The following is a 12,075-nucleotide window of genomic DNA, read 5'->3' on the forward strand; positions in this document are numbered from 1 at the left end:
GAACACTGCCAGTTCAAAGCCACTTACCCAAATCTGAAGCTTGATTCTCTTTTCATTTTTGAATACAGTTTTTACTTTGAAATCGATCCCAACTGTGCTGACGAATGCAGATGTAAAGGAGTCATCTGCATAACGGAATAGAAAAGATGTTTTCCCCACACTGCTATTGCCGATGATGAGTAATTTGAACATGTAGTCAAAGTTCTGATCAGAGGAGTCTTTCTGGCCATACCTGGCATCTTGGGCAGAGGCCATCTGTGATAAAAACAAAACAAAACAAAAACAAAAGAGGTGTGAATCAGACCCTCATTTGATATGAAGCTAGCAGCATACTCATTATTGGCCTTGCCAGAAACAGATGTCAGACACTCAGGAAGCGAGTTGAGAGTGCTCCCCAGTCTTCCTCTGATATTGGTATCCATGGCAATAATTCCCTGCTGGAAGACAGAACAGCAAATCTTACAGGCCTTTCCAGCTGTGTTGGTGCATGTCACTGCTCAGCATTCAGAACCAATCAAAGACACCAAAGGGGATGTCTATAAGGGTAACATGACAAGCAAAGAGATGAGAAATTGGCCAGGGCATGTGGGCTCTGAAACTTTATAATCCTGCTGACGGAGACACCAAGGTAGCTGAACAGCAGTGTATTTCTTCCTGAATTATCTGAATGATTCGACTCTCTCTTATTTCATAGGGAAGCACACCCAAAGCATATCTCTGCTTCATTCATTATCATATCAAATCAACATCCTAACATAAATGGCAGTGTTTTCTAAATTAAAAATAATTATCATGGGAAATATATATAGTTCAAACAATGTGCTAGATACTGTTAACTTATTTAATCCCTCACAGTAACCCAATGAGATGGGTAGTTTTAATATTCACATATTAAAACGAGAAAATCAAGGCCCAGAGATATTAAGTAACTTGCTCAACTTTATACAGGTGTTAATAGTAGAGGCAGGATTCAAACAAGCAGCGTGGTGCCAGGGCTCATGTTCTTGACACCTGCCCTATTTCCAAATGACAACTAGGCAGGCATGCACAAGCACCCTAGAAGATCGTGTCGGAAATATTCATCGTGAAATGCATCACAGGAGAGCCTGACCCGGGTTCAAAACTTACCTACACTGTGTGGAGCTGTGTGACTTTGGTTTATTATTTTAAATTGGTGTGCTGCAGTTTCCTACCTGACATGAAATGGGAAAATATAATATATAACTTGGAATTCTTGTGAAAATAATAGATGATACAACTGTAAAGTAGATATGTAAAGCATCTAGCATAAAATAGAAAATGGTCTCTATAATCAATTACAAATGCTTTAGGTGGATATTGGTTTTTATTTATCTTTTTTGATGATCATCTTAACATCTATCAAAAATGATGTTGCATTACTTCTAAGTACCATTTGGCTCAATATAGAAAAGAGGTATTTGGAATCTTCCATCCCACTGATTAGTACATTTGCTCAGCACATTTTCTGATGCTATAAATTATTTGGCAATTGTTATTGTGTTTAATATGGTAGCCACTCGTCACATATGGCGATTTAAGTTTACATTAACATGAAATAAAATTAGAAATTCAGTTCCTCAATCATAGTAGCCACATTTCAAGTGCAAAATAGCAACATATGACTAATGGCTACTGTACCGGACAGTGCAAACTACAGAACATTGGCATAATTGCAGAAAGCTCTATTGTACAATGCTAGGCTAGACAGTCTATTTTCCATTTCCCATAGAAGCTGATTAATAGTTATATCTTTCTCTTTGGGGTAGCGGTAGGAAAAGGGGGAAGCTCCAAGAGATGGCAAAATGTTAGAAACAGTAAACAGTGCTCAGCCTCATCTAGGACAACATTGGTTGTTGTCCTAGATGTCAGGGTATGTGTGTATGTGTGTGTGTGCACGTATGTTTACAGAAAACTGAGGAAAATGGGAAATGGTGAGATAGTGTATTCCACATCTACAAATACTTAATGCCAGCAAGATAATGCAATTTTATGTATAAGAATCAGGACAAACACAAAACCTGTGTGTATCTCATGAAAGTTGAGGATAATAAAGATTCAAATTGCATTTTACATTTTCTTATTAAACATAAGCTTAAGCATTTCTCTTTTTAAGTCTATGCAACCACACAAATATATTTAGAAATTGTGAAAACCTGTAACAAATGCTTCCCAGTGGGCAGAGGTTGGCCTCTGAAAGAGGCAGATAGCATCACTTTCTTTTTTGGCCCACCAGCCCACATGCTAAGGTCAACTTTCCTCAACACATGCCAGCCAAGGGCGAAAGTAGGACTGCAACTCTTGACCACTAATTTGAATAATGATATCTTGCCATGATGATTTCTGGTCCTCCAGAAAGCCAGTTAACTGTTTTGTTTGGCAGTGCTATTCCTGCAGACAATGCCCTTTCACTATTTAATGCCCCTCTCCTATATGAGCTGCTAAATTCAAACAGGCCTAAAAATGGCCTTCATTAAGAAGATCCTTTTACCTTTTTTCATATGAACCAACCTGGATTTGGGGGTCTGGTAAGAATGTTCAGCTAAGCCACAGACAGAAAAGGGTCACTATACATTTCCTAGAGCTGCTCACTTACTTGGCCTGATAGCTTACTATCTGTTGCACCCCCATAACCCTATGGTGACATTCAAACTGAGGCCTGAGGATCTCTAGGATACCTCAAAAGATGTAATGAAGACTGCTGCTATCAATTTCAGGTGCCATTCCAAAATTAGGTTGGTTTCAAAACCTGAAGAAACATAATTGTCCGTCACTATCTATAGGAGTTGGTTCCAGTACCTCCCATGGACACCACAATCTGCAGATGCTCAAGTACTTGATATAAAATGATGTAGTATTCACATAGGCATATTCTCCTGTATAGTTTAAATTATCTATAGACTACTTATAATACCTAATACAATGTAAATGCTATGTAAATAGTGGTTATTATTCTGTATTATTTAGGAAATGAAAACAAGAAAAAAAAGTCTGTACATGTTCAGTACACATGAAATTTTTTCCCAAATATTTTCTATCTGCAACTAGTTCACTCCACACATGGGAACTCATGGATATGAAGGGTGAATTATATAGATATCACTAATATATAGTCTTTTGGAATATGACTGTATGCATTTAGATGAAGACAAGCACAACTGGGACAGCAGTATCTTTAATTTCAAGGGCTAATATACTTTGTTGTGTTAGTAGCAAAGAAGGTAATGGGGGCAAAAGAGGGTGCCTAGGAGGGAGACAGAGCTGGTGGACATGTGTACCCAGCAAAATTCTTCTCAGGAACAGCCTCTAAAGAATTAATTAGAAAAAGTTATTATCTCATTTACTCTTGAAGACTCTTTTCTTTCTTTCTTTTTTTTTTTTTTTTTTGAGACGGAGTCTCGCTCTGCTGCCCAGGCTGGAATGCAGTGGCCGGATCTCAGCTCACTGCAAGCCCCGCCTCCTGGGTTTAGGCCATTCTCCTGCCTCAGCCTCCTGAGTAGCTGGGACTACAGGCGCCCGCCACGTCGCCCGGCTAGTTTTTTGTATTTTTTAGTAGAGACAGGGTTTCACCGTGTTAGCCAGGATGGTCTCGATCTCCTGACCTCGTGATCCACCCGTCTCGGCCTCCCAAAGTGCTGGGATTACAGGCTTGAGCCACTGCGCCCAGCGAAGACTCTTTTCTTATACTATTTCCTAATTTAACACACCTAATAAGATTCACAAAGAGCCAAAAAGATATGCATTTGGAACGTATGTGTGTTTTTGTAAAACTTCAGAATAATGCAATAAATCTTAGCTCAGAGGATGAAGAAAGAAACAGCCCTAATCTTGCTGAGACCACAAGTGAAGCAATTTGACAGCATATGAATGTCAAAGAGGCTTACATACAGGCACTATGTAAGTTTACTGACGTCTCTAAATACTGAAGTCATGTGAACATTCTCAAAATTTTCATGGGGAAATATAGCTGAAATCTGAAAACAGGAACAGGCAAGGGGCACATCAAATTTCATAAAAGATGTACAAAAATGACTCTTCAAATGGTATTATTCTTGAACCTCAAATAACAAATAATCATAGAGTTGGAAAGAATCTTCAGGGCCATGCAACTTCCCACCAACCCATGTCCCTTTCATGGCATCCATCATCTGAGGTTGTTGTCCTAGCTTCATCCTTCACACTGAGCAGCAAGATGTTCACTATGCTGTGAAGCAGACTTTACAGCATAGACAGAACTTCAGGCATCTGAAGGAACCCCTCAGGCTCCATAAGCTTTCTCTTCTCCTGCTTGGATGATCTCAACTGATTTATCCTCTCTTCCCAGGACATGTCTGAAAAATTGAACACCTCCTGCTAGGTTAAAACTGACACCTCTTCAGATTTTCAAAGTCCCATGTGTAGCTCTCATAACTGGTCACAATATTCTAGATATTTATCTACTTAGTGCAAAGTAGAATGAAACCATTATATCTTATCACACTTGACTTAATATAAAGTCTCCTAAAATGCTCATCACGATTTTCACTTGACTATTATGAACATAGGTTTCTCCTATTCCCATTCTATATTTGACAACTTACTTTTTATGGAAGTGTCAACCTTTATGTGTATTCTGTTAAATTTCCTCTTGTTTGCTTTGATTTACAATTCAATTGTGATCTGACAATCCCTTCATCAAAAATATTAGTTATCTTTTTCAGATTTGTGTCATTCCTAAATTTGATCAGTATGTACTTTATGTGTTCATCTAAGGCCCTCATCAAAATGGAAATCACTTTTTAGACAAACAACAATTAACTTTTTAGCCTGTTGAATATATAAATCTATGGGTGAGACCACAACAGAATGTCATTAAGGAATTCAAAATATGAAGCAAATTCTTAACCTTTGAAAGTTGGTGTCTTGGAAAGCCACTGTGTTGTTGGTCCAGGTAGGCCTTGGTTCAACAGCAGAGAATAGATCATGGATTTAATTGTTGTGTCACTTTAAATTTTAACTATTGTTTTCCCAGAAGTTCTACCGACCAGGAACCAAATAGGTTACCTCTGATTAACACATGTAACCACAGCCTCCTTCAGAGTTGTTCACATTTGTTTTCCAAATTAGATAGGAAAAAGAAATTATTTACAGGAATTCAATTGGCCACTCACAAATCTAAACTGCACTAAGCCATTCTGTGGATCTGATGAGGAAAAACAAAAATAAGTTCTTTCAAAGTTACTATATTTCATACTGATTGGGCAAAAGCATTCCCCTTGAAAACCAGCACAAGACAAGGATGCCCTCTCTCACCACTCCTATTCAACATAGTATTGGAAGTCTTAGTCAGGGCAATCAGGCAAGAGAAAGAAATGAAAGGCATCCAAAGAGGAAGACAGGGAGTCAAACTATCCCTGTTTGCAGACTACATGATCTTATACCTAGAAAACCCCGTAGCCTTGGCCCAAAAGCTCCTTAAGCCGATAAACAACTTCAGCAAAGTCTAGTGATATAAAAATATCGATGCGCAAAAATCACTAGCATTCCTATACACCAACAACAGTCAAGCTGAAAGCTAAATCAGGAACGCAATTCCATTCACAATTGCCACAAATATATATATACACACATATACACACACACACACACATATACACACACACACACACACCCCTAGCAACACAGCTAACCAGCTAACCAGGGAAGTGAAAGATCTGTACAAAAACAACTACAAAACACTACTCAAAGAAATCAGAGAAGACACAAACAAATGGAAAAATAGTCCATGCTCATGGATAGGAAGAAGCAATATCATTAAAATGGGTATACTGCCGAGAACAACTTATAGATTCAATGATACTCCTATTAAACTACCAATGACATTCTTCACAGAACTAGAAAAAAACTACTTTAAAATTCATATTGAACCAAAAAAGAGCATGAATAGCCAAGAAAATCTTAAGCAAAAAGAGCAAAGGCATCATGCTACCCAACTTCAAACTATACTACAGGGCTACAATAACCAAAACAGCATTGTACTGGTACAAAAACAAGAAGCATAGACCAATGGAACAGAATAAAGAACCCAGAAATAAGACCGCACACCTACAACTATCTGATCTTCAACAAACCTGACAAAAACAAGCAATGAGGAAAGGACTCCCCATTCAATAAATGGTGCTGGGAGAACTGGCTAGCAGTATGCAGAAGATTGAAACTGGACCCCTTCCTTATATGGTATACAAAAACTAACTCAAGATGGATTAAAGACTTAAATATAAAACACAACTATAGAAACCCCAGAACACAACCTAGGCAATACCATTCTTGATGTAGGAGCAGGCAAAGATTTCATGACAAAGATGCCAAAACCAACTGAAACAGAAGCAGAAATTGGCAAATAGGTTCTAATTAAACTAAAGAGCTTCTGTACAGCAAAAGAAACTACCAACAGAGTGAACAGACAACCTACAGAATGGGAGAAATTTTTTGCAAACTATACATCTAACAAATGTCTAATATACCACATCTATAAGGAATTTAAACAAATTTACAAGAGAACAACAACAAAAAACCCATTAAAAAGTAGGCAAAGGGCATGAACAGACATTTCAAACGCAGACATGCAGCCAACAAACATATGAAAAAAGTTCAACATCACTGATCATTACAGAAATGCAAATCAAAACACAATGAGATACCATTTCACACCATTCAGAATGGCTATTACTAAAAAATCAAAAAATAACAGATTTTGGCAAGGTTGCAGAGAAAAAGGAATGCTTATATACTGTTGGTAGCAGTGTAAATTAGTTCAACCATTGTGGAAGACAGTATGGCAATTCCCTAAAGACCTAAAAACAGAAATGCCATTAGACCCTGAGATCTCACCACTGGGTATATACCCAAAGGACCAGACATTGTTCTATTATAAAGACACATGCACATATATGTTCATTATTGCCCTATTCACAATAGCAAAGACATGGAATAAACCTAAATGCCCACCAGTGGTAGACTGGATAAAGAAAATGTGGTACATATACCATGGAATCCTATGCAGTCATAAAAATGTCTTTTGCAGGAACATGGGATGGAGCTGGATGCCATTATTCTTGGCAAACTAACTCAGGAACAGAAAACCAAATACTTCATATTCTCACAAGTGGAAGCTAAATGATGAGAACACATGGACACACAGAGGGGAACGAAACATACTGGGGCCTATGGGACAGTGAAGGGTGGGAGGAGGGAGAGGATTAGGAAAAATAACTAAGGGGTGCTAGGCTTAATACCCAGATGATGAAATAATCTGTACAACAAACCCCATGACACAAATTTACCTATATACAAACCTGCACATGTACCCCTAAACTTAAAATGAAGGTTAAATAAAATAAAGCTACTATGTTCCAACTACTAATACTGATAATAGTCTGAGGGTGAATGGAAGGAGCAACTAGGGTAAATTATCCAAAAAACATGCAATTCTTCTTTGAAATTAGAAGGGTAAAAATCAGGATGGGACATATGTATTGGAAGTGCAGAAACACATAAAGTAGATTCAAACCTCAATCACTGTCACCTGTGAAAAAAGAAAAGAAAATGGCAAATTGCAAACAAAAAACATATTCAACATTGTTGATACCAGAAAATGCAAATTGAGACCCCAGTGAGATACCACTGTATACCTATTATAACAGCTACAATTAGAAAATAAATTAAAACCTGACAACAATTGCTGGCAAGAATGTGGAGCAACCAGAATGCTCATAAATTGCTGAGACTGTTTAAAATGGCTCAACCTCTCTGACAAACAGTTTAGCACTTTCTCATGAAGTTAAATTGTATTTACCATATGACCTAACAATCCCACTCCTAGGGATTTGTCCAAGAGAAACAAAAACGTATGTACACACACACATACACACATACACACACAGAGAGAGAGAGAGAGAGAGAGAAACAAAAATCATTTTTTTCTGACAGCTTCAAAGTAAAGGCTAAATTTCTAAAGCCAAGAAAGAAAATATTTAAAGTTAGCATTTCCAAACATCTGTCATCTGGACTCCAGCCTATTTGTCCTGGTGAAAGTTCTCATCTGTGCACAGGTTTGCAGGTCTCCACGTTTGTCTCTCAGAATCGATTAGAATTGTGATGTGCTTTGCAATCTCTGGCCAGCAATTTCTCCATGTGTCTGCTACTGTTTGCTCTTGCAGGAGCCAGTTCACTGTTTACAACTCACCATCAAGCTGAAAGGATGCTGCCCAGGGAACAGGAAGTGGCCAAGGCGCTGGAAGGTTTAAATCCTAACCCTGGCTTCTGAAGTGAGGGGGCCCAGAAAAGGTCAGATTCAGAAATTTTCTTTACCTTAGTAGGGAATGAATAACTATTTTATGGGACTCACAGGAAAATGTATACAATAGTATGCCAAATTATGGTAATGCTTTCAAAATGCAAACCACTATACATTTTAAAGGTATAAAGGCATTCCTCAAGCTAAATTTCACCTTTCTTTCAGCCTTTCTCTGGATCGCCAACTCATGTGTAGCTTCTTTAGTAGATGCGGATAACTCTCAGCTTATGTACTGGAATATGGCTAAATAATAACAGCAGAATGGGTCTTACATGTTCTTTGTGCTTTACATGTATTATCACATCTAATCTTTGCACTATCCCTAGAAGGTGTAACTAGTTCAACCATTAGCATCCCCTTTTTAAAGGAACAGAACCTTCTGGTCCATTTCAAGGACTACTTTCCACTTTCGCCTGCTGGAAAAATGAGACATTTTTCTCTGATCTTCACTGGAGGACCTGCTAGGGCTCCTGAAGGTAAAATGTAAAAAGGGTGAAGGGGCCCCCTAAGACGGCACCCCCTGGAATTTTTCTCTCTCAGACTGGTCCACACTGAGCCTCCAGCAATGCAATTATAGCTGAGATTTTTCTTTTCTTTTTTTTTATTATACTTTAAATTCTAAGGTACATGTGCACAACATGCAGGTTTGTTACATAGGTATACATGTGCCATGTTGGTTTGCTGCACCCATCAACACGTCATTTACATTAGGTATTTCTCCTAATGCTATCCCTCCCCCTGCCCCCAATCCCCTGACAGGTCCTGGTGTTTGATATTCCCCGCCCTGTGTCCAAGAGTTCTTATTGTTCAATTCCCACCTAAGAGTGAGAACATGCAGTGTTTGGTTTTCTGTCCTTGTGTGATAGCTTGCTGAGAATGATGGTTTCCAGCTTTACCCATGTCCCTACAAAGGACATGAACTCATCCTTTTTATGGCTGCATAGTATTCCATGGTATACTGGATATTTCTTTATCCAGTCTATCATTGATGGACATTTGGGTTGGTTCCAAGTTTTTGTTATTGTGAATAGTGCCACAATAAACATACATGTGCATGTGTCTTTATAGTAGCATGATTTATAATCCTTTGGGTATATATCCAGTAATGGGATCTCTGAGTCAAATGGTACTTCTAGTACTAGATCCTTGAGGAATTCCCACACTGTCTCGCACAATGGTTGAACTAATTTACACTCCCACCAATAGTGTAAAAGTGTTCCTATTTCTCCACATCCTCTCCAGCATCTGTTGTTTTTTGACTTTTTAATGATAGCCATTCTAACTGGCATGAGATAGTATCTCGTTGTGGTTTTGGTTTGCATTTCTCTGATGGCCAGTGATGATGAGCATTTTTTCATGTGTCTGTTGGCTGCATAAATGTCTTCTTTTGAGAAGTGTCTGTTCATATCCTTTGCCCAATTTTTGATGGGGTTGTTTGTTTTTATCTTGTAAATTTGTTTAAGTTCTTTGTAGATTCTTTGTACATTCTGGATATCAGCCGTTTGTCAGATGCAACCTGTGGCTTTTTTTGCTTTCCATTTGCTTGGTAGATCTTCCTCCATCCCTTTATTTTGAGCCTACATGTGTCTCTGCACGTAAGATGGGTCTCCTGAATACAGCATACTGATGGGTTTGGACTCTTTATCCAATTTGCCAGTATGTGTCTTTTAATTGGGGTACTTAGCCCATTTACATTTAAGGTTAATATTGTTATGTGTGAATTTGATCCTGTCATTATGATGTTAGCTAGTTATTTTGCCATTAGTTGATGCAGTTTCTTCCTAGCATCGACGGTCTTTACAATTTGGATATTTTTGCAGTGGCTCGTACCAGTTGTTTCCTTCCATGTTTAGTGCTTCCGTCAGGAGCTCTTGTAAAGTAGGCCTAGTGGTAACAAAATCTCTCAGCATTTGCTTGTCTGTAAAGGATTTTATTTCTCCTTCATTTATGAAGCTTAGTTTGGCTGGATATGAGATTCTGGAATGAAAATTCTTTTCTTTAAGAATGTTGAATATTTCCCCCACTATCTTCTGGCTTGTAGGATTTCTGCTGAGAGATCTGCTGCTAATCTGATGGGCTTCTCTTTGTGGGTAACCCAACCTTTCTCTCTGGTTGCCCTTAACATTTTTTCCTTCATTTCAACCTTGGTGAATCTGACAATTATGTGTCTTGGGGTTGCGATTCTTGAGGAGTATCTCTGTGGTATTCTCTGTATTTCCTGAATTTGAATGTTGGCCTGCCTTGCTAGGTTGGGGAAGTTCTCCTGGATAATATCCTGAAGAGTGTTTTCCAAATTGGTTCCATTCTCCCCGTCACTTTCAGGTACAACAATCAAACGTAGATTTGGTCTTTTCACATAGTCTCATATTTCTTGGAGGCTTTGTTCATTTCTTTGTGCTTTTTTCTCTAATCTTTCTTCTTGTTTTATTTCATTAATTTGATCCTCAGTCACTGATATCCTTTCTTCCACTTGATCAAATTGGCTATTGAAGCTTTCTGCATGTGTCATGAAGTTCTCGTGCCACACTTTTCAACTCCATCAGGTCATTTAAAGTCTTCTCTACACTGTTTATTCTAGTTAGCCATTCATCTAACTTTTTCCCAAGGTTTTTACCTTCCTTGTGATGGGTTAGAACATGCTCCTTTAGCTTGGAGATGTTTGTTATGACCAACCTTCTGAAGCCTACGTCTGTCAACTTGTGAAAGTCATTCTCTGTCCAGCTTTGTTCTGTTGCTGGCGAGGAGCTGAGATCCTTTGGAGGAGAAGAAGCACTCTGGTTTTTGGAGTTTTCAGCTTTTCTGCTCTGGTTTCTCCCCACCTGTGGTTTTATCCACCTTTGGTCTTTGATGTTGGTGACCTACAGATGGATTTTGGTGTGTATGGCCTTTTTGTTGATGTTGATGTTATTCTTTCTGTTTGTTAGTTTTCCTTCTAACAGGTCCCTCAGCTGCAGGTCTGTTGGAGTTTGCTGGAGGTCCACTCCAGACCCTGTTTGCCTGGGTATTACCAGCAGAGGCTGCAGAACAGCAAATATTGTAGAGCATCCTATATTGCTGCCTGATCCTTCCTCTGGAAGCTTCATCCTAGAGGGGCACCCACCCGTATGAGTTCTGTCAGCCCCTATTAGGAGGTGTCTCCCAGTCAGGCTACATTGGGCTCAGGGACCCACTTGAAGAGGCAGTCTGTCAGTTCTCAGAACTCAAATGCTGTGCTGGGAGAACCACTGCTCTCTTCACAGCTGTCAAACAGGGACATTTAAGTCTGCAGAAGTTTCTGCTGGCTTTTGTTCAGTTATGCCCTGCCCACAGAGGGGGAGTCTATAGAGGCAGTAGGCCTTGCTGAGCTGCGGTGGGCTCCGCCCAGTTTGTGCTTTCCGGCCACTTTGTTTACCTATTCAAGCCTCAGCAATGGCAGATGCCCCTCCCTCACCAGGCTACCACCTTACAGGTAGATCTCAGACTGCTGTGCTGTCAGTGAGCAAGGCTCCATTGGCGTGGGACCTGCCAAGCCACACATGGGAGAGAATTTCCTGGTATGCTGGTTGCTAAGACCATGGGAGAAGCACAGTATTTGGGCAGAGTGTCCCATTTTTTCCAGATGCAGTCTGTCACAGCTTCCCTTGCTAGGAAAGGGAAATCTCCTGACCCCTTGCACTTCCTGGGTGAGGTGATACCCCACCTTGCTTTGGCTCACCCTCCATGGGCTGCACCCATTGTCCAAC

The 12,075-nt window shown here is 39.4% G+C and overlaps 1 protein-coding gene across 2 annotated transcripts in view; it reads right to left on the reverse strand.

Moving 5' to 3' along the window:
• RAB3C (RAB3C, member RAS oncogene family) overlaps positions 1 to 12,075 on the reverse strand; it is a 291,280-nt gene that overhangs the window by 254,658 nt on the left and 24,547 nt on the right. For both annotated transcript variants that reach the window (XM_011942905.1, XM_011942904.1), the window contains exon 2: positions 28 to 255. In XM_011942905.1, coding sequence (XP_011798295.1) covers positions 28 to 255 — 228 coding nt within the window. The remainder of the gene's footprint in view (positions 1 to 27; positions 256 to 12,075) is intronic.

This window comes from Colobus angolensis, unplaced genomic scaffold (genome assembly GCF_000951035.1).
Source record: "Colobus angolensis palliatus isolate OR3802 unplaced genomic scaffold, Cang.pa_1.0 Scaffold212, whole genome shotgun sequence".
Classification (NCBI taxonomy): domain Eukaryota; kingdom Metazoa; phylum Chordata; class Mammalia; order Primates; family Cercopithecidae; genus Colobus; species Colobus angolensis.